General features: G+C 35.2%; 4 protein-coding genes and 1 pseudogene across 5 annotated transcripts; 4 read left to right on the top strand and 1 right to left on the bottom strand.

Moving 5' to 3' along the window:
• The first annotated feature begins 28 nt into the window (after positions 1–28).
• On the top strand, positions 29–2,750 carry LOC104736224 (GPI mannosyltransferase 1). The gene is made up of 5 exons (XM_010456176.3): positions 29–255; positions 469–732; positions 873–1,055; positions 1,596–2,140; positions 2,227–2,750. Exons 1-5 carry the CDS (start codon positions 213–215, stop codon positions 2,539–2,541), a joined length of 1,350 nt encoding a protein of 449 aa, XP_010454478.2. The 5' UTR covers positions 29–212; the 3' UTR covers positions 2,542–2,750.
• A 2,481-nt stretch (positions 2,751–5,231) lies between these two features.
• Positions 5,232–7,547, top strand: LOC104736222 (uncharacterized). 2 transcript variants are annotated; one of them, XM_087481514.1, is made up of 7 exons: positions 5,232–5,629; positions 5,737–5,813; positions 5,903–5,968; positions 6,073–6,315; positions 6,424–6,585; positions 6,831–6,920; positions 7,138–7,547. In XM_087481514.1, exons 1-7 carry the CDS (start codon positions 5,331–5,333, stop codon positions 7,326–7,328), a joined length of 1,128 nt encoding a protein of 375 aa, XP_087337640.1. In that variant the 5' UTR covers positions 5,232–5,330; the 3' UTR covers positions 7,329–7,547. The 2 variants fall into 2 exon arrangements, with proteins under 2 accessions (XP_087337640.1, XP_087337639.1); XM_087481513.1 differs by having other exon boundaries at positions 5,259–5,629; positions 5,722–5,813.
• An 87-nt stretch (positions 7,548–7,634) lies between these two features.
• On the top strand, positions 7,635–11,200 carry LOC104736223 (DNA polymerase epsilon subunit B). The gene is made up of 13 exons (XM_010456175.3): positions 7,635–7,945; positions 8,037–8,205; positions 8,398–8,551; positions 8,663–8,794; positions 8,949–9,026; positions 9,394–9,498; positions 9,621–9,701; positions 9,801–9,931; positions 10,020–10,114; positions 10,202–10,301; positions 10,377–10,491; positions 10,586–10,696; positions 10,783–11,200. Exons 1-13 carry the CDS (start codon positions 7,777–7,779, stop codon positions 10,921–10,923), a joined length of 1,581 nt encoding a protein of 526 aa, XP_010454477.1. The 5' UTR covers positions 7,635–7,776; the 3' UTR covers positions 10,924–11,200.
• A 205-nt stretch (positions 11,201–11,405) lies between these two features.
• LOC104736221 (putative RNA 3'-terminal phosphate cyclase-like protein) lies at positions 11,406–13,455 on the bottom strand. The gene is made up of 6 exons (XM_087481515.1): positions 13,166–13,455; positions 12,888–13,037; positions 12,419–12,597; positions 12,152–12,327; positions 11,851–12,064; positions 11,406–11,750 (listed from the first exon to the last, which is right to left on the bottom strand). The coding sequence occupies exons 1-6, from the start codon at positions 13,362–13,364 to the stop codon at positions 11,541–11,543; spliced, it is 1,128 nt and encodes a 375-aa protein (XP_087337641.1). The 5' UTR covers positions 13,365–13,455; the 3' UTR covers positions 11,406–11,540.
• Positions 13,456–18,075: 4,620 nt separating this feature from the next.
• LOC104738087 (uncharacterized) lies at positions 18,076–20,317 on the top strand (annotated as a pseudogene).
• The last annotated feature ends 7,501 nt before the right edge of the window (positions 20,318–27,818 follow it).

Genomic DNA, 27,818 nt, shown 5'->3' with positions numbered 1-27,818 from the left:
CAAAACCTTTTTTGGCAGTCAGTGTTCTGTTTTTTTTAGGTTGGATCGGAGATCTCCGGGAGGAGAAGCATACACCGGCGACTTCAATCATTACCGTAAAACGCCTCGAAGAACTTAAAATTTCAAGGACCTAAGAGAACGACGTTTACTTATAAAAGGGATGCGATTGAGACTTGTACGAGTCAAGGTTTGAAGATTCAGAAGATCACAATATGTCTCGTGGTTCAGAGAACACTGATGATGAACCACCTAAATGTATGTATACTTCGTTCCTCTAAGTGTTCCCTTTCTCTTTTTAGGATCTGTAATAAGCTTAAAGATGCATTGAATCACACCAATCTCTTTTTAATTAGTCCGATAGATTAAGTTAGTAATTGCATACTACGATCGTGGAGCTGTTGAACTTTGACATTGTTGCTTCTTCTATGGCACTTCAAAATTTGGGGGTTTTGAATTCTGATTATGTAGGGATGAGTTTCCGGTCTCTGCTCGTATTCTCCATGTTTTTGCGAGTCTTCTTGATTGTCTATGGAGAATGGCAAGATGCTCACATGGAGGTCCGGTACACTGATGTTGATTACATTGTTTTTTCTGATGCTGCTTCGTTGATGGCATCTGGTGAATCTCCTTACAAGAGAACCACTTACCGTTACTCGCCTTTGCTCGCCCTTCTCCTGACTCCTCATTCCTTCTTTCATCGGTCATTTGGAAAGTTCCTCTTCTCAGCTTCTGGTATGCAAATTTCTTGGAGTTATCTCATCCTTCTTTTGTTTATTATGTAATACCAGAAGGAAAATTTGTAGAAAGTTTCAACCTTTTTTGTTCAATTGATTAGTTCTTTGGTCGTTCTAATTTTAATTTTCGTGTTTCAGATTTGTTGGTAGGCTGGTTTATCCATACTATTTTGAAAGAACGTAAGGTGCCTGAGAAGATATGTACATATTCTGTAATGGTTTGGCTTTTCAATCCGTTTACATTCACTATTGGAACCAGAGGGAACTGTGAACCCCTCGTTTGTGCCATGATATTATGGATCATCATCTCTCTTATGCAAGGTAGACACTTACTTTGAAACTAGTATAACTCAAGTGAATGTTTTTCTCTGTAGAGTTTTACTAAGCTTGCTGCTTTTATGCTTTGATCCCCTGAATTGAGTTCCATGAACAAGTTTATATATCAATGCAATTCAGATGTGTGTATCTTTCACATTAGGTTATAATAACAAGACTTTAAAAAAGTAGAAGAAATGTACTAGATGTGGTTGACATGCTGCAAAAGAGAAGTCTTATAAGAGAGATGTAATAGGGTTGATTTACCTTCTCTCTTACAAGTTGATGGATAAGGTCTTCTTTATGAACTGTTTTAAGACAGAGAGTAACAGATTAAGGAATGTTGAGTATTTGGGAATTGGTTTGGAGACTTCTTTTAGGCTTTTGGAGAGTTTTGGGATCCTGTATCAAAACCCTAAGTAAACTTGTTTTTCTATTTTATTCTCTGTGGTTTTGGTTTGCAACTGTACTTGTGTTCATCGTTCTTCACGGTTCACAGAGACAGACACGAATGGCACAATAACAACGTTATGTTATGTTGTGTAGGCAAATTGGCTCAAGCTGCATTTTGGTACGGGCTTGTTGTGCATTTCAGGGTCTATCCTATTATCTATGCTTTACCGATCATTTTAGTTCTCGATTCTCAAGTATTTAGATCTGATCAAAAGCCACCACTTGAGGATTGGAATACCGGTCAGACCAAGACACCTACCAGCAACACAGAGAAAAAAACAATCCTTTTCAATCTCTTGACTGCCTTGAAAAGTTTATTTTCCAGGGAGAGAATCATGTTTGCTTTGATATCGGGGGGAGTTTTTCTAGCTTGCAATGCTGTTTCATTTTATTTCTATGGACACGAGTTCCTACACGAAGCTCTCTTATATCACCTGACTCGTACAGATCCAAGGCACAACTTCTCCATCTACTTTTATCACATATATCTTCACTATGAGCGCCAGTTTTCAGCTGTGGAGAAGCTTATCTCGTTCTTACCTCAGTTTACAGTACAGTTTGCTCTAGTCTCCTGCTTTTGGCAGGATCTAGTGTTCTGCATCTTTCTCCAAACCGTTGCATTTGTGGCTTTCAATAAGGTACATAATGCATCACTCTGTTTTGTCCATATTGTGCTATATAAAACCTTCTCGTTATGATCTAATATTTCCATTTGTCTTTCTAGGTGATAACCGCTCAATACTTTGTGTGGTTCTATTGCCTGCTACCCCTGATTCTACCATGGAGCCGTATGAAGCTGAAATTGGAAGGCTTGTTATGCATCATTCTCTGGATTGGAGCTCAGACACATTGGCTTTTATGGGGATACATGCTCGAGTTCAAGGGCCTTAACGTCTTCTTACAGCTTTGGGCGGCGAGTTTGCTATTTCTTGCTGCAAACACCTTTGTCCTCGTCAAAATCATACAGCGCCATCGATTCTCACCTCTCTTCAGACGATATGAATCCTCCTCACAAAAGCATGTTAAGAAACTTCACTGAGACTAATCAAAAGGCGTTTACACATTCTTGGTCATTACCATCTACTAAGACCTTGTAAATGATTCATTCCGTTTTTTTGTTTGATAATGTATTCTAAGGTTCTTTAGGATTTTTTTTTTTTTTTTTTTTTTTTTGTCATCTGGTTTTATATTAGAAACTGAAAAGAAATTATATCTGTTGAATAAAAAAAGGTGAAGATATTGAAATCACCTAAGACTAAGCCCAAACAAGGGAAGCATAAACCCAAACAAGGGAAGTATAAGCCGGCAAGTTACACACTTCCCGGAACATAGATAGAAAGACTAACAACCTAGAAACACAAGTCACTAAGGAAAAAACGAAAACCAAAGTACTAAAACTGCCATACTCAACTAGAAAGAGACTCACTAAGCCTTCCCATAGAACCTGTAAGAGTCGGAGAGTACCGATAAGACCGGAAGTGCTATAAACCATGATAGCACACCGTCGACAAACCATCATCAGCACTAGCAGGAATGAAAGCAAGCTCGAACGACATCAGAGAAACAGAAGCCACAACCATCCATTCACACAAAACCAGTCGAGAGAAAGCGAGCCAAACTAGGGACAAAGAAGAATTCCTTGAGATTCGGCCTGAGACAAGCCAAAGAAGCCTAACAGCTCTTACACGCGGACCCTCGTCGACCCAGCTATAACCATCTACAGAATCAAAACTGGTGACCTCCTCGCAAGAGAACAGCTGAAAGGCGATTCCACTACTAAGCCTAGAGCTCAAAGAGCTAGTAGATGGCTAGCAACAAAATACCATCCGGATGACAAGCAGAAGGAACGAAACCTAGCATATAACGCAAACACTGACTAGCCAAGAGACCTAATAGAGCAGAAGAACTAAGGATTGGGTACAAACCAACAGAGAAGGTGAATTTGAGAGAAGACACAAACCACTAACTTCTCTTTGCAACCTGAAACCATCGGTTGAAGCCACACAGATACCAACTACACAAACAAAACCCTACCAGAAGAAGCGAAACGAGTCCGCCACTGCAAAGCCACCAACTTCGAGTGTCACCGCCCAAACTAAACCACAACCTAGACTAACCCGCTAAGAGAAACGGGACACATCTCTGACCACAACAGCAACTCACAATCAATGACTTCCCTCCTTCAATCTGCTTCCTCTTCACAAAGGATCTAAAACTAAGCCGTCGACACAGAAGCTCAACCCTGCGGATCGGCTGGAACGTAGCCGATACCAACCAGAGAACTGGAAAATGACTTCTCCAAACAGCACGGAGAAGCCACAATTTAATCAACCAGCTAAAACGAACCAAACTTCTTCCAATGTAAATGAACATCAAATGAGAACACCACAAAAAAGACAACCAGATCCACAACTACCAGCCAAGCTTACCACGCCACGGGAACAGAGATAAAAACAAAGACTAAGCAGCAAAGCAGAGAGAACTCAAACCCATCGAGAGACATCGGTCACCGGCGAAAGAGAGAACAAGAAGAGCCTCCAAAATCTGATTCGATTCGACAAGAAGAGCCTCCAAACAACACCACCATAAACTAGAAAAGAGAGATCAAGGACGAAATCTAAACAAAGAGGGGGGGGCTAGAACCGGTGCTAAGGAAGCCACCGCATTCCAACCCCAGATCTGCAAATTTTCTTCCGGCGGCTGAGTTGAGAGAGAGAAGGGAGCAGTAGGGTTTTTTTAGTTTTTGTGCTTTTTCTCTTCTTCTTGTATACTGTTTGTTGATCTTTAGGATTTTCTCAAGATTAGTTTATCGAGGAATTGAAATGGCAATTTTATGGAAAAATACTAAAATAGGCCCTCTTGCACGTCAAGTATGGGCCTTATCGACAATCCCTTCCCATCCTATGGTGTTCCCTTCATCTTCTCTATATAGCAACCTCGATTTTCTATATGGGCGTGGTAGAGACTTTGGTGCAAGTGATCAAAACTTGAGGACGTTCCCTTGGATGATGTGGTATATTTGGAAGGTAAGAAACAAGACAGTTTTTGAAAATACATCCGAATCTCCGCAAGATACTCTAGAGAAAGCCATCCAAGAAGAAGAAATTTGGAGAAGAGCAAATAATAGAGACATACCATCAGGGTTAGTAGAAGCGGGCATATCGACCCAAATCCCACAAGATTGCCTTGTATGTTTTATAGATGGATCTTGGCACGTAGAGGTGGATATGAGTGGACACGGCTGGATTGCTTCTTTTGGAGCTAGATTCTTGCACATGGGGCTTAAAGGTTCGCGTAGAAGCTTATCTCCTTTACATGCGGAGTTAGACACCCTTGTTTGGGCTATGGAGTGCCTTCTGGCCTTGAACTTAGATAAAGCTCTTTTTGCTACGGATTGCTTAGACCTCCTAACAATGACGTCTAATATTGAAGATTGGCCGACCTTCTCATTAGAATTGAAGAATTTTATTCATTTCAGAGATAGATTTGTTAAATTTAGTATTAGATATATTCCTCGAGAGGATAATATCCGTGCCGATAAACTTGCGAAATGTGCAAGAGCACAAGGTTTCTGTTTTTCTCATGTAAGCTCGTTAGAACCTAATTGGCTCTCTCTCGAAAAAAAAGTCATTTCCGATAACTTAGTATATGGGGTTTGATCGTCAAAAAAAAAAAAAAAAAAAGTAATTTCCCCTAAAATATTTTAACATGTTTTAAAATTTCATATATAAAGAAGAAAAGCACAGAATCATATAATCATAGCTTTTCTAATTCGTGTGGATACGTGTGAGCAATTTCTGAAAGCGTCAGACACGCTGTGACCTAACTATGGAGACCACGCGGCTAAACGAACCAAATTGGAGCGAGCGGGTGGAGGATCTCGTAGCAGCCGGTGACGTCACGGCGGCGATCTCGTTTCTCGAGTCTTTGGTAACCAATCTTCAGTCGCGGTTGGGTTCTTCCTCCTCCGGCGAGAGAACGGAGTTTGGGCTTCAATTAGCATCCGCGCTCACCCAATTGGCGGATCTCTACTCTTCTCTGGGTCTTTCCCTCAAATCCGACGAGCTTCGTACTCGTTCTTCCCTCATTAAGCAACGTGCGTTGGATTGTGATTTTGCATCTTCAAGGTATTACGAATTTGGGAGAGACATGAGTTTAATGTGCTTTTAGGGAAATTTGAAAGCTTGGTAAATTGTATTGGTTTCATGATCGATCTTAGGGTTTATGATTGCAGTGGTTCCGACGATGTAGAGAATCAAATTATTGCTTCCAATGGACTCAAGTCTGACTCAAATGTCTCACCTCCTGATGGTTGTTCATCTTTAGTGTTCATTGTTTTCTTATCTAATTTCGCCTTTTTTTTACGCTGTTCCTGATCGATTCTCATGGATCTATTAAAGGGATAACGAAGGATTCCACAAAAGTATCCAGCAATAATTCAGCTGCTCATGATTCTTCAGATGATGGTATGTCACATTTGTTGTGACTTAGCAGATGCATTAACCTCCTGTGTCAGAATGTTCATTATCATGAGATCATGTATGTTTACAGAACCTTGATTTTGTTGCAGATTGGGAAGCCCTTGCAGATCTTGAACCGAGTAAATTACTCCATGTAGAAGAGTTGCCTGAAATATCAAAGCTTTCGGTTGAAGAACCTAAAGTTCAAGGACCTAAGAGACGTGGAAGGGGGACATTTACTTATAAGAGGGATGTGATGTACAGTGATCGAGACTTTTGTGAGTCGAGGTTTGATGATTTAGAAGATAATGATGTATCTCGTGATTCAGAGAAGACTGATGAAGCACTGAAATGTAAGTTCTTGGTCTCAATGTGTCCTTTCTCTTTTTGGATTGTATGTTTAAATTAATTGGATTAGGATTTAGCACAGCCCCTTTATTTTGTTCTGTTTCTTAATGCAGCCAAGTATGGCACACGTCATGTCCTCGTACTTGCTGGTTTTTCTCCAAGTTTGAGAACTACTGATTTGGAGAAGCTATTTAAAGACTTAAAAGATAGTAAATTTATCATTCGTTGGGTCAATGATACAACAGCACTTGCAGTCTTCAAAACCCCTTCAGCTGGTATTTATATGTTACTTCGATTTTGATCATACACCTGATTAACTAGGAATAATTTAAGTTTTATCCTACTAAGCATTAGAATTTCCCTGTTCTGATGTTGTTGGGTTATTTAGATAATATTGCATTGAACTTGTTTTAGGTTTGACGATGTAACTTTTGCCTTTGTTGCTAACTAAGTTTACAAATCTGATTAGATCTTCTCCTGTACAGTTAACTCTTGCTGTGTGTTTTGATAATTGATACAGCTCTAGAGGCGTGCAACCATGTTCAGTGTTCATTCACCATACGTGTTCTCGATGATCACGATTCTCTTTTGGGCTCGATTTCTGGAAAAGGTAATCTACTACTTCTTATCTTTCATGGTTCTGCAGAAGTATTCCCTCTTGTATCATGCGAAAAACTCGTTCTAGTTTTCTTACACTTCTATATGTCATCAGATTATGAACTTTAACACATCATCCTTCCATAATCTGCTTGATCAAGCTGTGTAATTAACGAAACACCAAAACATACATGTGTAACTATGTTATCTTTAAATGAAATCAACACCAGATTTGGAACCACCGTCTCAAAGACCAAAGACATCAGCGAGAACAGCTCAACGGTTGATTGCTCACAGCATGGGATTGAAGCTACCAGCTTCTGGATTCGGGTCTAAAGAGCTAAGAGACCAAGAAGCTGCCAGGAAAAACCGGATTGTCTCCAGACAGAAACAACGGGAAGATGCTTGGGGAGATGACTGACTGACTGACATTAACCATACAGTTTGGGGCTTGCACAATTTTCCGGCTTTATCGGTTCTATATATTGTCTCTGCTTATTGGTATATACAACCTCAATCCACTTGAGTTGATCCTTGTAAGCAGTTACTAGTGTGTGTGTTTTGTAGTGTTTCTGTGTGTCAAATGAAATTGTTTAAAAGCGTTTAACCGGAATTGAATTCTGAACCGGTTATTATACTATCATCGTTCAAGACTCGTCAGGTTTACCTGGAGGGGCAACAATGTAAAATAACGAATTAGCAAAAGCACAGACTAGGGCTCTTTCGAGACATTCGTTTCCCGCCGATTTGGGGATCTTTTCCAGAATTTTGCCGCCCAAACAGAAATTAAAGAGAAAAGAGTAAAAAAATAGAGAGAGAAAAAAAAAGGTTTCGTAGATTCAGAGAAAGGAAGAAGAGAAGTAGCGAGAATGAGCAGTACCAGTCAGAAGAGGAAGCTGATACAGAAGAAATTCAAAAACAGAAGTTACAAGCTCAAGGTCGATGCCTTAGACGAGATTCTCGTTTTCGCCGATCAATTTCCCGACGACGCTGACGGAGAAGCTATCGATCTTCTCCTCGATAACCTCCAGGAATCGCGTATGTCCCCCAATCCTTTCATCGTATAATTCTGGGTTAATTTATGACTATTATATCATCGATTCTGAAGTCGTTAAGAGTTTTGTTGCAGATGAATCTTCCACTGTGGACGCGGAATCAGTTCGAGGATTGATTAATCGCTTGCTGGGAGCTCATAACGCGCCAGAAGAACCTACAACTAGTGCTTCTTCCTTGGCCGTCATCGACGCGTTTCTAGTCCCAAAGTTTGGATATGATGCTGTTAAAAAAAAGTTCAACGAGTAAGGCCTCTCTACTTTGTCCTACTAAGAGTGTCTCCATTTAGATGAGTTCCTTAAGATGAGTTTGATGAATTGTTAGGTGGCTTTTTTCTCTAGTATTGTTGTCTGGTGGGATATAAGATTTGGTTCTACTTGCGTTAGTAGATGATGGAGCTTTATAGTGATTGATTATGAATATTGAATTGATTCTAGGCATACGAAGAGCCTGCCTATTCATGGTGAGGCTTATGCGAAAACAGCATTATACAGGGAACGATTCATGTTGCTGTCGCAGAGAGTTTCTCGCGCAGAGCATTTTTCTAGGCCAGCATTTGATGCTGAAATGTCGCAGTTTGAGAACAATGAGGTTCGTCTACGTTTTTTCTGTCAAATGTGTGGTCGTTCCCATTTCTCTTTTTGGGTTCTTTGTGTTAAATCTGATACTAAGGAGTTTGTTGTGTGTCTTTCTTTCTAGTAGATATCTTCAATTCAGTCTCTAATTTCTCAAAGAGGAAGGAAATGGGTGATGGGTGTGATATCACAGTTGGAAGATGGACATTTCTACCTGGAAGACCTTTCAGCTTCTGTAGAGATTGATCTGTCCAAAGCAATATCCTTTTTTTTAAGTTGGTGACATCAAATATCTGCAAAAGCTAGACATTGCATTTGAACAGAATATTTGAAGTCTCACTCTTATGAAGACATAGTAAAGCATAGCGTTTGAGTTATTTAAGCTATGAATTGTTTTCTTTGACGATCAGTACAAGATAACAACAGGATTCTTCACTGAGAATACTATAATTTTGGCAGAAGGAGAAATGCAGGTGAACGGTATCTTTCAGGTAAATTAGACTTGAAGGTGGCACTTTTGCTGCTGGGCCTTTTCTCTCCCCATTCTGAGTTAGTTACTTTTAAACCAGGGAGATAATCTGCTGAGGGGCACATAGATTTTATTTTATTGATCATACTAGGGTCAAAGATACTATCTTTATGAAGGAATATAGAACTAAGTCATGTATAGGGTCTCCTCTTTAACAAAACATATCGTACACATGTCTTCCGTAGAACACTTGAATAGATTCAAGGGATTATGCAAATGTTTGTTCTCATCAGCAGAATGATGGCCTGTAAGAAAGCTCAGTTTTTTCAGAATACGTTCTTGGACCTACTCTTCCTCTTCTAAAACTGTATTCTCATCTTGTGGTGAAGGTGATTACATGTGGGTTTCCTCCCTTAGAAGACAGAGACAAAACACTAAAGACACATTCTGAATGTGACTTCTTCGGAAGCGGCTCACAAACTAAAGAAGAGACGGTAATCTTTGATTTGTTGTTTGTGCTCCCAGATTGAGAATTTTATAACTTTTCAATGCAATCCCTTACAAAGCAGGTAAGTGACAGCAGACATAATATGTTTTTTTTTTTGCCTGCCAACAGATAAGACTTGCAGACCTTGAAAGACAAGCTGTGAATGACACATATGTCATATTGTCTGACATATGGTTGGACGACGAAGAGGTGAGTTGGATATCAAGTACTCTATTTAGCATCAATCTGTATGACTATGCTCCTTTTGTGACATTGCTTGATCGGCATAATATGTTATCCGTAGAGAAGGTTATCGGAAAGCTGGAAACTGTTCTTGACGGTTTTGAAAGTGTGGAGACAGTACCCTCCTTGTTTGTTTTTATGGGGAACTTTTGTTCTCGCCCATGCAACTTAACCTTTGATTCTTATTCAACCCTTAGGTAAGGGATCATTGTAGTTAGAGTCTCTTCAATGGTTAATGGAAATTTGTTCTTATATTTTCTCGACATGTATTTGTATCATTCTCAGGGAGCAGTTTGGTAAACTTGGGAGGATGATTGAAAACCATCCGCGGCTAAAAGAAAATAGTCGGTTTTTATTCATTCCAGGTCCTGATGACGCAGGTACTATCACCACCATTAGTATCGAAATAATCTTTAACAGAAGTCCATGAGGCGACATGACTTATAAAAACTCATGATATTTGACAGGTCCCTCAACAGTCTTGCCAAGATGCGCTTTACCAAACTATTTAACAGAAGAGCTTCGGAACATTATTCCCAATGCAATATTTTCAAGCAATCCTTGCAGGTGACTTTTCTATACTATGTGTGAACGATGTGTGTTTATAAAGCGGCAGCATAATCTTGTGTTTATACAATGCAGAGTAAAGTTCTATAACCAAGAGATTGTGTTCTTCCGACAAGATCTTCTGTATAGGATGCGTCGTTCATGCTTAGTAACCCCTTCCTCGGAAGAAACTGAGGACCCTTTTAAGCATGTAAACACATTTCTCGTCTCCATTATTTTCTTACTTATGATTTCAATGTTTTTTTTGGGTAATGATGGAAAACTCCTGAAACTTGTTGGTGCAGCTTGTCTACACAATAACTCATCAGAGCCATTTGTGCCCTCTACCTCTCATGGTGCAACCCATCATTTGGAACTACGATCACTCTCTTCGACTGTACCCAACTCCTCATACGGTATTCATAAATCTTCTTATTATAAATTTAAGTCCACTCCAAAGATTCCTTAAAATAATAAAGGGTTACCTGTTGTTTTAAAACAGATAGTATTAGGTGACAAGAGTGAGCAAGAGGTATGTAAATTCGGGGGAACAACATGTTTCAATCCAGGCTCCTTTTCAACTGATAGCACCTTTGTAGCTTATCGACCTTCCACTCAAGAAGTCGAACTCTCTGCTTTGTGAAAGCGGGCTTTGCCCCAGCTACCGCTATCCTTGGGAGGAAACCAAAAGATAATGGTACGGAATGTGCTAGCCTTTATAGGCTTCGGCAAGCTCTTCTATTCTGGTTCATGGTTTCTCTTGGCTCATAGAGTATTAGCCCCTTAGCTTTTAGTCGAAAAGTTACCAGACAAGCGTGGGCTTAATGTACTTCATATCCTATTCTTTGCTTCTCTGTTGTACTCTTATTACAGTACCTCCTATTAGGATGTCTTTAATGTAACCCAAAGCTATTCATAAATTCAGTTCGATCCTGACGAGTATGTGCTATTATTAGTGTTGATCTAAATTATCAAAACAAAGTAGCCGAAAATGCATAAATTTAAATGTAAATTGCCATTGTGCTTGTCGCTAGTGGCTCGTTGGTAGCATTCAAGCATGGGTCAGTGCTTGTGACTACGAGCTCGCGTGATCGAGCACACTTACCAAACCAAAACAAAAAGAAAGGAAAAAAAAATGTAAATTGCCATTACAACAAGGTCGAGAATACACATCCAAAGTTAACACTAAAGAAAAGTGATTTCATTTAGACAAAACTGTTAAGCTGTTTGTGTTACAAACACAACAACAATTGTGAGAAATCAAGACAGCTTTCTGGAGAGGTTAACTAAACCACTTCCAACGCACTTGAGTATAACAGTCCCTGTCAATGGATCAGGTTTGATTGTAAACTGAACTCCCATAAACTCCTTTATATTCCTCAACGTCTCCACACCATAAGGAGATAACGTTCCCACTCGAACCTTTGACAAGTCTGGTTCGCATGACGCACACAGTATAAACAGCAATCCCTGTAGAAATCCAGAGAATTAACAACACGCAGTTAAAAGTCATTACTTTGAAAGCGATCCATTTGGGTATCTACGGTAATGCTTAGAATTTAAAACGTACCTGGTGGGTTGAATCGACAACTCCACCTTTCTCAATCTCATGAAGAAGCCATGAAGCTATTTCAGCGCCTGTGTCTTCTGCTGGCAATCTCTCTTTCTTCTCTACATCAATCTCTCCAGTTTCGTCTGTTCTTAGACAAGACACAGTTGTATCTGCAGACATGTAACACCCCGTAGTTGTTTCTGCTACCAATGATATCCCATATCCAGGAGATCTGCAATAACGTATTTATCAAAACGTTTCAGCTTTTATCAATCAAGTAGCTCTCGTTTTTTTTGTTTTCAAGTTAAAATCTTCTTACTTTCCAGCCTGAGAGCCAGCTCTGTGATCTAGGATAATGTGAACATCAGGCAGGAGATTGTTAAAGATTCCACGAGCTGCAAATCTCATGGAATGTTCAAAGTCAGTAGTCACTCTTGTAGAGAAAGTGCTACCACGTATCCTCTTCACCATTCCTTCTTCTACCCAATGAACCGCCTGAAGCAAGCACCGATATAACAGATCAGAAATCTATATGAAGTGGGCAGTAAGGAAAAGAATAAAAAAAAGGAAATTAATAAGTACATACAGTTAGAGTCTTAACAGTTGGAACTGTTAAGAGAACTTCTCCACCCCCATCTGGAGCTACTCCACGGGATTCGATTTTAAGGTCTAAACCCTCTTCAGGGATTCCGAAACGCTTTAAGATTTGCAACGTAGTGGAACGGAATGTGTCAACGCTCGGGTCTCTTGGATCATTTGTAATTCCTGCAAAAGTTAAATATTTGCTCCCTCAGAGCATATAACAAAATCCCACATGCTTGCTTTTAAAGCTGTAACCTTTCCCTTTTTCAACTATAATGTAATGAAGCTGGATGAATGACTCAAGCCTACATCCCGAGCTTCATTTGATCAAAACCAAGTACAGTGATCGATATATATAGCACGTAAGACAATTCATATTACTAATGACTCAAAAGCTTCTATCTTCATCAAGCTCACAGCGGAGAACAAAATTTAACAAGAAGTCAGGTACAGTAAGAAAACTACTTGGTTACCTCTGAGCCTAATGGAAAGGGGCTTCTTGCCAAATAATGCTAACACAACCAATGGCTCCAGATAATAGCCAATGGATCGACTCAGGGCACAGTTATGAACCAAGTTCTTCCCTCCCATTATAATTCCAGGCTTGTACTTTAATTGAGTACCTGCCAAATTGATATTGCAATAGAACCAATCAAATTAAAAAAAAAAAGAAAAAACAAAACAAATTGCTACAAATCTGTACTCCAATCATATCAGCTTGAGCTCAAAAGAAAAGGTGAAACACACTTACCGGTCTCGTTAACCTCAACGACGGCGTCATCGGTGACAGTTTCGATGAGGCGGAGAAGAGAAATCTCGTGGGGACGGAGACCAGGAATCATATCGTCGGAACGAATATCATCGATTGTGATACGTGTTGATGAGAGTGTTGAAAGAAGCAGCCTTTGCCTGAAGCATTGGCTTCCCTTCACCTTCTTTGCCTTGCCCATTTTTTTTTCCCTTTGCCTCCGGCGCTCTCTCTCTCTCGAATCTATCCTTTTCAGACGATTTCTTAAACCCTAAATCCTAACCACGATGACCTTCTTTTTCACCAAGGCTTATTTTTATTTTTTAAAGTTGGGCCTTACTGATTCAGGCCTTAGGCCCATGAATGTTTTTTTCCCCTCTTTTTTTGTTCGTACATTCATCAGGTTCAGTTTCTAATATTACTCGTGATATCTTCCAAACAACATATCAAATCTTTCGTCTAATTATGGTACACAAACCATTTAGGAGTCTCATCTATAAAGATATTAGCCTTCGACTAGTGCATATAGAGGGGACTTCCGTTTAGAAAGCAAGATTACTTCCACTTTTTCATCGAAATTGTGTTCAATTTCTTATATTTGTTTCAATGGTTGTACTTGATTGATTTTATGTATCATGTAAACGTTTATGGTATAATATAATTCATTTGCCATAAAATAAAATAAAAACAATCACTCTCACTCTATATGTATAGAAATTTTACAACTATAACAAATGTTTTCATTTCAACCAAGAAAATAGTTGAAAATTTACAGCTCACCAATAAAACTTCAAACATTAAATTATGAAAATATTTTAAATACCATTAAATCAAGGTATACCACTACAAAAATTTTGGTCGAACAATAAAAATTAATGTTTAAGGATTTATAATTGTAAAAGTTAGTTTTTTAAATATTTTGAATTTTAAATTTAGTTTTTAGGATTTATGATTTAGTTTTTAAGGTTTAAAGTTTGGTTTTAGTTTGTGGTATTTCTAAAGAAAATACTTTTAGTGGTATTTTTTGAGAAACCAAAGTAGTAATAGTATTTCCGGAAGAAATAAACTAATTTAAATGGCATTGATGAGAATTTCCTTAAATTACTAACCCAAAATCAAATACTTAAAAGTTCTTATACTTAGAAGAAAAAAAAAAACTTAAAGATTTTAGTGATTGCCCACCAAATTTTCCCTGTAGATTTTATGCTATCTCCAAAAAGATGTCACCAATAAAATGACGACAGCCACAATCAAACTTTAGTGCAATCTATAAGGATTTATGATTTGAACAGAATTATAGTGTTGGGCCATCCCATTTGTTAAATGTTCTTACAAACATATACATCTCTCTCATTTTACGCACATACATGTGTGTTTCAAAATGCTTTAATTTAGCTATTACATTCATCATTTAACAATCATCTAACTAGCCCTTATTATTTGTAAAGTTAATTACAATATACCAATTTAACAATAGTATTGTAGCTGTTCCAAAAAAAATCCACTACCGGTAAGCAAGATTCTGTTTTGCAAATCAAAAGATTTGGCACAAAAAAAAACAAGAAAACATGGGTGTGACTGATTACCAAACACCAAATATACCAATAACATTACCTTTTTTTTTTCTTTTAGGAAGAAAAAAGAAACAAAAGCGATGTCTCGTCAAACAAAAGAGCAAAATACATTAATTACAACCTCTTAAATTGCGAATAGACCCTTATAATTCGATTGTACGGACAATTAGATGTAACGCATCGTTTTGTCCGTACCACTCACTCTCCAACCCCAGTCTTCTTGCTTTCCACTTTCATTTTGCATCTTGGTCCTTTATTTTACCATTTCATCTAACATATATGCACCACTTCAATTAGCTCAATATTACAACCTCAAATTTACTATCAATCTTGAGGTTTTGAAGTAACTAAAGCTATTTCAAACGAGAATAATACAATGACAATTGGGTAGACGTGAAACACTAGAGCATCCATTGAATATGATTGTTAAATAAAACAATATTTCCGAGTAAACATATTTAAAAAGCTGACATGGAAATTGTAACATGATTTAAATTGTTCTACTTGCGGGTGCGTGTTTGTAAGGTGTGTATTTGATCCTTGCTATTTTTATTCTCAAAATTAAATTTTGAATTAGAAAATAAGTTGTAACCACATACAAAATTTATTTATAACAATGAAAGCTGCTTTTTTCATCTTTTGTTGTATGCCTAGTCTCATGAATCGGTGCCTTCTGAATCCTTATTTATTTGTTGTCGGCCACCTTTATTTCTTATCCTCTTTGGTTTTGTTACGGAACATCTTGAATCCTTGAATACATCGTAGTTTAGTTACAACTTACAAGCTTGATTTCTATCAATCAGTACTTAACGTTCTAAACTAGTTTTCACATAAAATGTAAGTTGCATTCAAAATCTCAAAGGACAATAATATGCAAAGAAAAGAGCACCACAATTTAAAGAGGTTTATTTTAGAAGTCCATAGTTTTGCATAATTAGATCACTGATATTAAAATCTTTACCAAAATTTTATGTTACCCGTTTGGATTTCTCGTTCGGTGACATTCAATATTTGAATTAGGGGGTGTTTGAAGTTTGAACTTCCCAAGACAGAGGATAATGCAAAGTATATATACTATCTTCCATGATTGTTATTGGGAATACTGTTGAGGAATGTGTAATGATGTATAGAATTGTTCATCCAATTTTGTCCATATATACTCGTGAACTTCTTCCAGAAAATGTCGGTGGTATACTTGTGTTTACTAATTGAAAAACATAAATATATATAAGAGTAACTTTTTCACTTTGCAAATACTAAGAGGATTTTATAATCGATTAAATATCCAAGAAAATTATACATTATACATAAATTTGTAAATCAGTTGGAATACACGATACGAACCATGTATATATATCTTCTTCTTGTTCTTCTTTTTAAAAGGATTATATCCCTATTATAAATCTCACAACTCATGCATGAGCTAATTAAATCGTGCAAGATTGTTAAGTGGATTCTCAAGAATTGAGTAAGTGGTGTGTACCATCCAATCCAATCCATAACACATTAACACGTGACATACAAATATGGCAAATAACTTGGGATCTACGAGACTCACGTGGGAATATATCATACATGTTTACCGTACGAATTTGCATGAGATCATATATCCTTTGTTTTAATTGGATGGTCGAGAGAAACAGTAAAGTGATATGATATCATATCTCTCTCTTTTATTATAATTAAATTTTCTCTCAAAGAGATAATAAAGAATATTATGAAACGATAAAAATTCCTTCAGGTTGTACACCATTTAGCATATATTTGTGGCTACGTACGTTGCGTTCGGTCCTTTCACGGTTTCACCCCACTTCCGATAATTCCTCCAATAGGATTGGTATGGTGGCCCCAAAGCGCTCAGACCATAGGGCTCCTTCGACCTTACCTAGAATTTTTTGTTTTTTTTTTCTCTTAACCTAAATGGTTTCTTAATTAAAGACAATGCATATATCTTCTATGTTTTTATAACTTTACAACTATGTATGTGTATTACCAAAATGCAAGTGTGATTAATAAATTAAAAATTTATTCTACACTAACCTAGACGTATCTGGTCATTTCATTACGTGGCATCCTCCCATTTGTTGAATTTGCTACGCTGAAATAGACAACACGAAATGGAAAAATTCCATCCAAAAGAAGAAAAATTCTCTCCAATCTTCTTCGTTGCTTTTTATTTCCACCTTTGTATTAATAATAAGTAGTTAAATAAAAGGAAAAAATGTTTTAAAACTTTTAAAATTTTGTTTCCCCTCTTTCTCTTCCTTTATTTTTCTGCCACCGGATTTGGCATCCACTCCCACTTCTAAAAAAAAATACTTAAAATTTGATGTCACAAATAAATAAGATATGTGAAACTATTTTTGATATTTTTCTAATAAAAACTCAAAAATAAATTTTGTGATTTTGAATTTTACATACTAATTAATATTTAGTTTTAAAAGAGCATGGTTAATTAGTATTTAGAAATATATCAGTGTCTCGAATCACATATTCGATGTTGGAAGTGGCTAATACTGGATTAATTTAACTTCAGAAAGACTTAATTTTGATAGTATTTCAACAACACAAAAGTTTGAAACTATTTTGTTGGATGGAATAGAGAAAAATGAATATGAAGATAATGATTTTTTTTTAATAAAAATTATTTGATGTATACTTGTTGTAAAAAAAATTAAATAGTTACGTCTTATTTTTAGTTGAATGATCTTGTAAAGTTTATTATTTTTAATATGATGTGATATTTCGTATTTTATTATATGCTTTTAACATGAATCCGTTTTCTAAAAAATTTATGTCGCTTTTTCGTTTTAAAATTGGCTATGAATTATTGAGCCAAATAAATAAAAAAGAAGGATGAAAATGTTTAGTGCAAGTAGTGGGGACTGCGGTATAGCTTTATTCTGGAAAGAGGTCTTCGACCACTGTTGACTATCACCATCGAAAAGGTCATGGACTCACGGTGGGAAAGACGTCCTATTTACCCTCAAAACTACTATATCGTACCGAATGTCCCTGGAACTTTGACCTTCTAATAGAATCCCTTCCATCTTATATCCTCTTTCTATTTCCCCCCGAATTAATACTTCTATGTCTATTTCCCCAATTAAATTAACCTTCTCAGCTATTTCCCCATCGACGTCGATTAACACGGTTTATTGTTTTAGTTAACCGACAGACAATTCTTATTAACCAAAATAACCAAATTAAACCATTATTAACCAATTGACAACCCGATTACAACCCGATTACAACCCGATTAGATCACTTAACCTAAAAAACCCAAAAATCCCCAAATCGTTTTTTCCCTTTCCATCGACGAACCCTAGATCCCTAAATTGATTCTTCTTTCTTCGAATCGTTTTGTTATCTCTTGCTCTTGGCTCTTGGGATGGCGTTAGTCCCCGTTGTTAATCCACCTATTGGAGTGGAGTTCGACGAGGAAGGCGAGGATCGAGATGAATTTCACATCGATAAGCTTGCGACAGATTTTACAGAAACGGAGGAATCGATTCGTCATAACGTGTATCCAGAGAGTGACGACGAGTCTGAGGGTAATGGTCGTGGTGGTGCCGCGCGTGGGGGGACACCGATCGTTCGTGGCGATGGTATAATGTATAAAGGGCAGAGATTCTACAATGGAATCGCGTTTAAGGAGTGTGTGACTGACTATGCACTGGCAACAGGTTGTAATCTGAAGCAATACAGGTACGATAGAGATAGAATCGGGTTTAGGTGTGTTGGTGCTAAGGGAAAATGTCAATGGAAAGTTTATGCTGCGTCTCTTCATAATGAGTCGATGTGGAAGATTACGAAGTACACGAACACCCATGTTTGTGTGCCTAATGGAGAATGTGAGATGTTTAAGGTCCCAGTCATAGCTAGGTTATTTCTTGATAAGATTAGAGAAGAACCAGATTATTACATGCCTTTAAAGATGGAACAGACCATAATGGAGAAGTGGAAGATATCAGCTACGAGAGGTCAATGTCAAGCTGCTAGGAGAAAGGCATTGGCATGGATAGCGAGTGAATATGACACTCAATTTGAACGTCTTCGAGACTATGGAGCTGAGATATTGGAAGCAAATCAAGGGTCTGTGGTAGAGATTGATACGGTGAAGAATGACGCTGGTCATGATGTGTTTAAGCGATTCTATGTCTGCTTTGATGTTCTTAGGAAAACATGGAAAAAAACCTGCAGGCCACTAATTGGGGTTGATGGTTGCTTCTTGAAGGAAAAGATTAAGGGTCAGTTGTTGGTGGCTTTAGGAAGAGATGCAGACAATGCTATCTATCCAATAGCATGGAGTGTTGTTCAGGTTGAGAACACAGATAATTGGAGCTGGTTTGTGAATAGGCTGAAGATAGACTTGGAGTTAGGTGATGGAGATGGTTACATTATGGAATCTGATCGCCAAAAGGTATTTTTTTTTTGTTATGTTTTATGCTTTGTGTGATTTGGATCAGTTTCTAATGAATTTAACTTTGTTTCAGGGATTGATTAAGGCTGTTGAGTTAGAATTACCAAAGATTGAGCATCGTAAATGTGTTAGGCACATTTATGGTAACCTAAAGAAGACTCATCCAGACAAGAAGCAATTGAAGAAACTGCTTTGGGATCTAGCTTGGAGCTACAACACTAGAGATTACGAAGAGAGATTGGAGAGGATTCACGCATATGATAGCAAGGTCTATGAAGATGTCATGAAGACTAAACCAAAGACATGGTGTAGGGCATTCCACAAGATTGGCAGCTATTGTGAGGATGTTGAAAACAACTCAGTGGAGTCTTTCAACAATACAATCAACAAGGCGAGAGAGAAACCATTTGTGGCTATGTTGGAGACTGTTAGAAGGCTTGCCATGGTTCGAATTGCTAAACGGTCTGCTATTTCTTATTCACATGAAGGTTAGTAAGACTACACTCTTATTCTTATTCATTTATATGTTTTATTCTAATTCATTTATATGTACTCTATATGGTCGGATGTGGCAGGATTATGCACTCCTTATGTGACCGTTTCCTTGCTGATGAGCATAAGGCAGCTTCTACATGCTTTGTATCTCCCAGCACAAATGGAGCGTATGAAGTTTACTTGGGATACGATAAACACCGAGTTTGTTTAAATGCCAGAACTTGTACCTGCATGAAGTTTCAGATTTGTGGAATCCCATGCGAACATGCTTACGGACTGATGATCAAGAAGACATTGGTAGCTGAAGACTATGTGTGTGAATGGTTCAGAACTGCTAAGTGGAGACAGAACTACACAGACGGGCTTGTTCCACAAAGAGGTCCACGCTTTTGGCCTTCCACTGGGGGTGAGAATGTGTATCCACCTCCAAAGCCGGACGATGAGAAGATCGACAAGAAGAGGAAGAAAGGTGTTAATGAGTCACCTACCAAGAAGCAACCAAAGCAAAAGAAAAGAATCATGCATTGTGGGATTTGTGGTGCAGCTGATCATAACTGTAGGTACCACCAGAAGAAGAAGAATAAGAAGAATACAACACAAGTGGAATCTTCTCAAGGTTGTCTCACTCAAGAGAAATAATGTGGGATGGAGGATTAGCATAAGTAGGACTGTTTTTTTTTTGGTTTTATGACCTGTTTCAGAACATATCTTGTTTTGCCTTAGTATGGTCAAGTCCAATCTTTTGAACCTTATTATTAACTATGTAAGGATGTACTCTTCCCTTTTGAACATGAATGTATTTTGAAACAAGATAACATCATCTCTTAAAAACATTTTGTCTCATACAAAACAAACATAGAAAACAACATACAATGTCATCATATTAGCTTAAGTAGACCAAATATGATCATACAACCTAATACTAAAACAATTATCATCCTATTCATCCTAAATTTAAATTCAGCTTTTACATTTTCAATCCTCTCAAATATCTCTTTCTCAAGCTCCATTTGCATCTTCTTCTCAACTTTCATTGTCTCTGATATGAACTCTTTCATTGCCTCCACCTCATCCAACAAAGCCTCATCGACCCACTTGAAAACGTGATTGTCATTCATAAGCTACACCATGGACAATTCATTTGGTTATCGTTTAGAACCTTATCAATATTCATAAGCCAAATAATAAGTTCTACTTCGTATTACCTTATTTCCAGTTGCATACACACAACGAAAGTATCGTCGATTTGGGTTATGGTCGGATTTTGACATTTTGGCCACAATTGCTTCTCCACACCAGCATCTCTTAGGTACACCAACAACTCTACCTCTTTCGCGGTCATTTGTCGACCTACTCGAAGACCCAGAAATATTACTCATGATTTTGAGAGAAAGAGACAGAAATTTGGATCTTTTCAATTTAGATTTTTAGGGTTCTTAGTGGAGTAAGAATTTGGGGGTTTTCGTTTTAAAAGAAAGAAGAAGAAATAATCGGGTCGGGTTCTAAATGTTACCCGGTTATAAATTGCTTCCAGACCGGTTTAAGATGGGTTTCTATCGGGTTTACTAACAAAACCGTGTAAACCCAGACGGATGGGGAAATAGACATAGAAGTATTAATTCGGGGAGAAATAGAAAGAGGATATAAGATGGAAGGGGTTCTATTAGGAGGTCAAAGTTCCAGGGACATTCGGTACGATATGGTAGTTTTGAGGGGTAAATAGAACGTCTTTCCCTCACGGTGCCCATAAGTTCAATGAAACACGTATAGTGTAAATCATAATTAAAAAAAATAATGTGCCGTTTGTTATACAATATCTTCGCAAATTATTATTTAGTTTCTCATTCATTTTTTCTAACAAAAATCAATGTATTCACAAATAATTTAACCTATATAATCTACGAGTCCATCCAATTTTTAAATAAAATATCGATATATTGTCATAATTAAAGAATATGCTAAATTTAATAGTATATAATTGACATACGGTTGTTAAAGTTTTATAGTTTTGATTTTTTAAGCTTTAAACATGATATTATGACAATAGGTAGTCCAATATATATATATATATATATATACTAGAAGTAGACTCGCGCGATGCGCGAGATAATTTTATAATAATTTTAATATATATTAGATTTATTAAAATATTTAAAATTTAATATTTTATGTTTTCGATAAATTATTTTATGTTTATTATTTATTTTGTTTTTAAATAAGTATTCTCAGTCACGTAAAATAAATGACTATTGATTAGTTAAGCATTAAACTGAATTTTTTTGTTAATATGAAAGATTACTTTAAAATATTTAGTCTGTATCCCATACAATATATAGCTCTTCATGTTTTGATACACAATCAAGACATACAAACATTTTTTACGTTGGAAAAAGAACATTGATTACGTATAAAATAAAATGCGGATGAGCATGGACATTATGTGTTAGTTTATCCGTTTTTAACATAATGTATAAAACATCAATATCTTCTAAAACCAGACACCTCCAAGAAGGACGAGACAGTCACTTGAATTTCTGGAATAACCTCTTCTTTAGCCGAAACTCATGGTCTTCCTTTATTCTGAGTGTAATTAATTTTTTAATTAGATAACTAAAGGTAGCATAAATAATAATGATATTTATATATTACCAACATGCTTCACACATGCTTCAAAGTTTTATTATTATAATTTGAATCTTTTAGCAATAAAATATTTTAATCTTAATGAATTATACAAATGACTTCAAATGCATTTGTGTTCTAGAAGTAGAATTCTTTCTGTTTCTTGATTAATTGCATTTGGAAAAGAAAGTTCTCTGTTAGATATTTCTATATTTTTATCACGTACTTTATATCTATTAAACATACTAAATCTAAATGCAAACTGAATTTAGTTTAGAATTGAATAAAAAAATGTTATTAACATATATTGATATATTATTATATCAAATAAAAATTGTTTTTTGTGTTATACTTTTCTGTTTAAATATATATATATATATATATATATGTTGTATTATACTCAAAATGACCAACGAAAAAGAGTAAAAACATACCATCGTATTATCGAGTTACTTTTTTTAGTGTTAACTGCATAACCTAACAGAACATAAAATAATTGTTCACCAGATAATATGTTTTTTTCTTCTTCTATGTTTTTATTTTTAAAATCATGTGATGGATGGAAGAAGAGATAACTCAAATCTTCCTACTTTTCCAAGACATTGTTTTTTCTCTCTTTTCCTCCGTCTCTCTCTAGAATGCAATTGGGATTAGCTTAGGGTGATCTTTGGATCTTTCGATTTGATAAACACGTGGTAGAGGTGAGTCTTGTTAAATGCTATTAATTAAACTTCCACACATGTCAAGTCCCATTGTCTTGCTCTACTTGCGGGTAAGCACTATCATCACATCATCAACAATCGATCATGGCTAGGAAAAATAATGGAACATATGAGAAGAGAAAATAAGTGCAGTATAACTCAAACAATAGTGTTGTGAAAAGAAATTAGATTCTAATTATATGTTAAGAAAATAATTAAGAATAAATTGTGTAAGAAAAAAAGCTAAATTTGGAAGAATCACATGGCTTTGGAAACCCATATCATGAGACATATATCACCTAGACGTCCAAATCTCCCTCGATCCTAAACCCTAAACCATCACAAAACCTTTCTCTCATCAAAAGTCATAACCTATAAATAAAATAAAAGACTATGGAAATGGTTATCGGAAAGAAAGTGAATAAATACATACAAACATAGTTGTAACGTTAAGGAACACATTTAATTAAAGTAATAGTATTCAAAACAGTTAGTATATGTTTAAACTTATTTTCATGGGTAATACATACAAACACACTTGTATAAAATATAGAATGGGTAATAATAAGTAGCAGAAATATTGTGACTAAGATATAAAATCTATTAGGGTTTATGAATTATGGTCTAAAACTAAAATTTTTATATTAAAAATTTATCAAATGGATCAAAAGAAAAACAAATTACAATATTGATATACAAAATAGGCATTCAAAACAATATTTACAAGTGAGAATGTCTTATGTGCCTAAGACCTCTAACTCTTTCTAATGAATAACCACATTGCACATGTTAACTTCTGTAAATGCTCCAAAATTTCGACTCAACTTATTTATTTCAAAACCTACAAGTGTCACATAAAGGGAAAAATTAAATATTACAAAATTTAGAAAATTATGTGAGAGGTAGAATATGATGTTTGATGAAGACTTTGTCTAGCTATTTATAGATAAATTTGTAGTAGTATAAGAGGTTTTTTAGTTTTTTTTTGGGTTAAACATCATGGAGGTTATGGTTACATTTCAAAGAATAAATATATCATAGGTTTTGTTTGTGCTTTTTTTTTTTTTTGTAAAACACAAAATGTATTGCAATTAATACATTGAAGTGTATTTATATGATGAAAGATTTGTTTTTAAATATTTTTCAAACATCATGGGAGTTACATTTTAAAGAATTAATATGCAATCAATTGTGTTAATGATTACTATTAAAAAAATATATCAGATTGTTTTATATCTTGAAACTATTTTAGATAAATTGATTTGATCTTTTGGCACAAAAACTGTTAAACAAATATTATAATTTTTTTGTCAACAATAATTATTATAACATTATAATATTTTTATAGCTTGAAATTAGTAAAGAATTTAATAACCATCACATTATATTTTTCCAAAATTATGATATTAATAGTTAAATCTTTAATTATCGGAAATTTATTTTGTCCAAAATTATAATATTAATATTTAATTATTTCTTATTTGAAAAATTATAATGTTATGGTAATTATATAAAATATTGATAAATGATAATTTTGCAAAATTATAATGTTATGTTAATTATAGAAAATATTGATATATGATATCTATGTATAAACTAAAAGGACATTGCATAAATGTCAATATATATTTTAGTACAAAACTATCATTTAAATTTAGTGAATATGAAAACTAATGTATATATTTTTGAAAAAAAAATAAATTAAAAGAATTTAATAATTGAGAAATGAGGACAGATGTCGAAAATATATGCTGCCAAATATTGTCGTGTTATGCAAAGTTAGGAGTAAAACCTTCTTATATTATATAAGATATTATACAAGATACATTAGAGGTGATAAAGGCATGGATCTTCCCATTCATTTAAAAAAGTTGTAGATTATATTTTATGATTATCTTAGATAAAATCAGTGAAAAAGAACTACTTACTTACAAAGATAATTTTAGATATTAGATATTATGATTATCTTAGATATTATATGAGACGCGCGCGAAATAAATAAACATGTACTAAAAAAAAATTAATATATGGGATGGTGTCTTTCGTGGATTCTCGAGTGTTTGGGTCACTGTGGAGGTGTTTTTGTTTTCCAAAAAACCATTAGACGCTGAAATCATTACAATTAAGGTTAACAAGCAAACAAATAAGGTAGTGTGAGGTTGTTTTTAGTTTTAAGGGTTTATTGTTTTAGAATACTTAAGTTTTTAATGTCCGGAAAATAAATCCTATTTAAAAGATATTTCGATCCTCTTTATGATGTACAGTATCTAATGAAATATATATACAGTATACATTATCAAATTTATCGACTCATGTGGGGAGTTAATCATTCACTCCTCAATCTTCTACATAAAATACATGTGGGTTACATAAAATTTAGACTAATTAGCCTTAACTAAAATGCATGCAACGATGAATTATATTGGCATTTCATAAACCCACTCGGTAGTTATGCAAATATTTGACGTTCACGGGATCTATCTCGCTGCTTCGTTCTCGTTCGAAAGTTATGCAAATGTAGTTAAATCGCAGTGTTAAAAAATTTTAATAACCAAAATATAAATTAGCACCCAAATTAAAATTCATTAAGGAGAAAGTACCAACTAATAATATCTATGACATTTGAAAATAAAGTATTACAATATATTAATAGTAATAGTATATTATGATAAAAATCTACAATGGAACTATATATGCTCTTTTTTACTAGATATTTATATTAAATGTACATTTTATCATTTGAATTTTTTTTTTAACAATTAAAAATGTAATAGCCGCGGCCACCAGAATATTATTAAGGTCTCTATATTCCTCTCTTTAAAAAATTGTTTTAAAATTTACGGAAAGTTGGAACTTCACGTACGTTTCATTGGCCTCCACTTGTTCTGGAATTTTATCCTAGCCTATGGCCTAACCTCCTTATTTGTTTATAGTTTCATACGCCACAGCCACACTTGTAGATTCACGCACCCGGCCTTGTCGAAAAAGATAAAATACAAAATCATGAACCCCTGATTAATTACTATATTTGGTTCGATAGAATTTCGTTACAAAATTTTCTTCTGATTAGATTTCAGTTAGAGTATTTAATTCTGAACTAGTGCTGAAGTCGGTGGATATCTATAGAATTTTATAGGACAAGAGAATCCCAAGTAAATATATATTTTCAAGAATACTGTTGACTAGAATAATTAAAGAGAATTGATAAATAATTAGGGTATATCATTAACAGATGAATTGTTATTTAAAATGATAATGAATTTGCCATTCTTAAAGCTAAGTGTTTTCATTTTAAATGTCCTAAAACAAGAGTCAACTAGCTACGAATCGAACCATGCATTGTATTGGTTGGAAACAAGTAAACCGCATTATAAACAGTACTACAGAAACGACGTTTGCATAAATGGGCGGCACTAAAATAATGCGTATCGTTTTAAAATAGTTTCTATCATATTATTTTTGGGTTAGAACTCCTATTTTTGAAAAGCTGTACGTATCCAGCCATGCATAACGAGGAAAGTGTGCCCATCGTCATTCCCATTTTCACATCTGCCATACACCTTTTTATATATTAAATTATGTTTATGTTCGATGTTATATTTACGTAGGTCTAAATATAATATTAAATCCAAAAATTGTTAGAAATAGTTGAGTTTTCGTCGTCTTTACGATATGGTTGCCGGTTAAGTGGCTTTTCTAAAATTTTGTTTACATAGATTTGTTGTCGTTGTTTTATGACATTGATTTTCATATGCATATGTAATATCTAATTCGCTATACTAAATTCTAGGGAGTCAACTTCATATTTCACATACAGTTAAAATGATTATTACAAAATTTTATTTATTAAAATCAGCCAAATATCAATTTAAACGATTATTTACACCACATTTCGCAACACAAAATTTTGATTTGGTAATTTCGTTTTGTTGTGATATGGAATATTTTAATAATTACTATTTTTTTGTTGTTGCTAGTTTGGTATAGTTAAGCTAAGTATAGTATTTCCTACACTGCGTACGAACGCGTTAAATTGCATCATGGAAAAAAAGTTAGGCCCGAAGTACCATAAACTTAGATTTTTATTTTTAGTTTTTGATGAACATGGTGAAAAAAAAAAGTTTTGATGAAGATAAACTAATTGAAATTGAATGGTGTTCCTTTGGTTTATAGGTAGAGACAAAACGCATCCATGTCTAGCTTTATGCCTTTCCCTTCTATTCATGTGTGGCGACGCGCTCTCTATCTCTCTCTCTCTCTACGCCCTAAAAGCTCTCTTGATCATGCAACTTTCTATATATATTACTACTAAATTCTATAGTCACCTCTTTTTGGTTTCGACGTTCATATTATAAATACCAAGAAAGGGATCAACATCGAGACCTTTTTGTTTAATTACTATTAATTGTTTATATTCTGATGAACGACGCTACGTATATGAGCATCTTCTGCACATCCGTAGAGAGAGAAAAAGAGAGACAAAAGGACCCAACATGCAAACAACAAGACACGAGCTTTCGGTTGCTTTCCACTTTCGTGATTCTTCTCTTGGGTAAGCTTACTTTTTAATTACTATTTTAATCTTGCCTATTTCTCTAATCAGCTACTATTAATTACAATAAACTCAAAAACCACTTTTGTTACTATTTCACCTCAATATAGTTTTTGTTTTCAATCATAATTGTATCTCGACGACTGAAAACAAAACATTGTATCTCGACTGTGGGTTTTAAAATTTTTAAATGCATTCATATTGTAGTTTAGTTTGTTTACAGTTAGTTTTTATTACGAATATGGTCGTAGGTGTTATATATGTTCGTGTGTCCATATGTGCATTAACA

The sequence above is a fragment of the Camelina sativa genome, chromosome 13, assembly GCF_030686135.1.
Source record: "Camelina sativa cultivar CO46 ecotype springtype chromosome 13, ASM3068613v1".
NCBI lineage: Eukaryota > Viridiplantae > Streptophyta > Magnoliopsida > Brassicales > Brassicaceae > Camelina > Camelina sativa.
The sequence above is the reverse complement of the archived record's forward strand: the minus strand, read 5'-3'. Positions and strand labels throughout refer to the sequence as shown.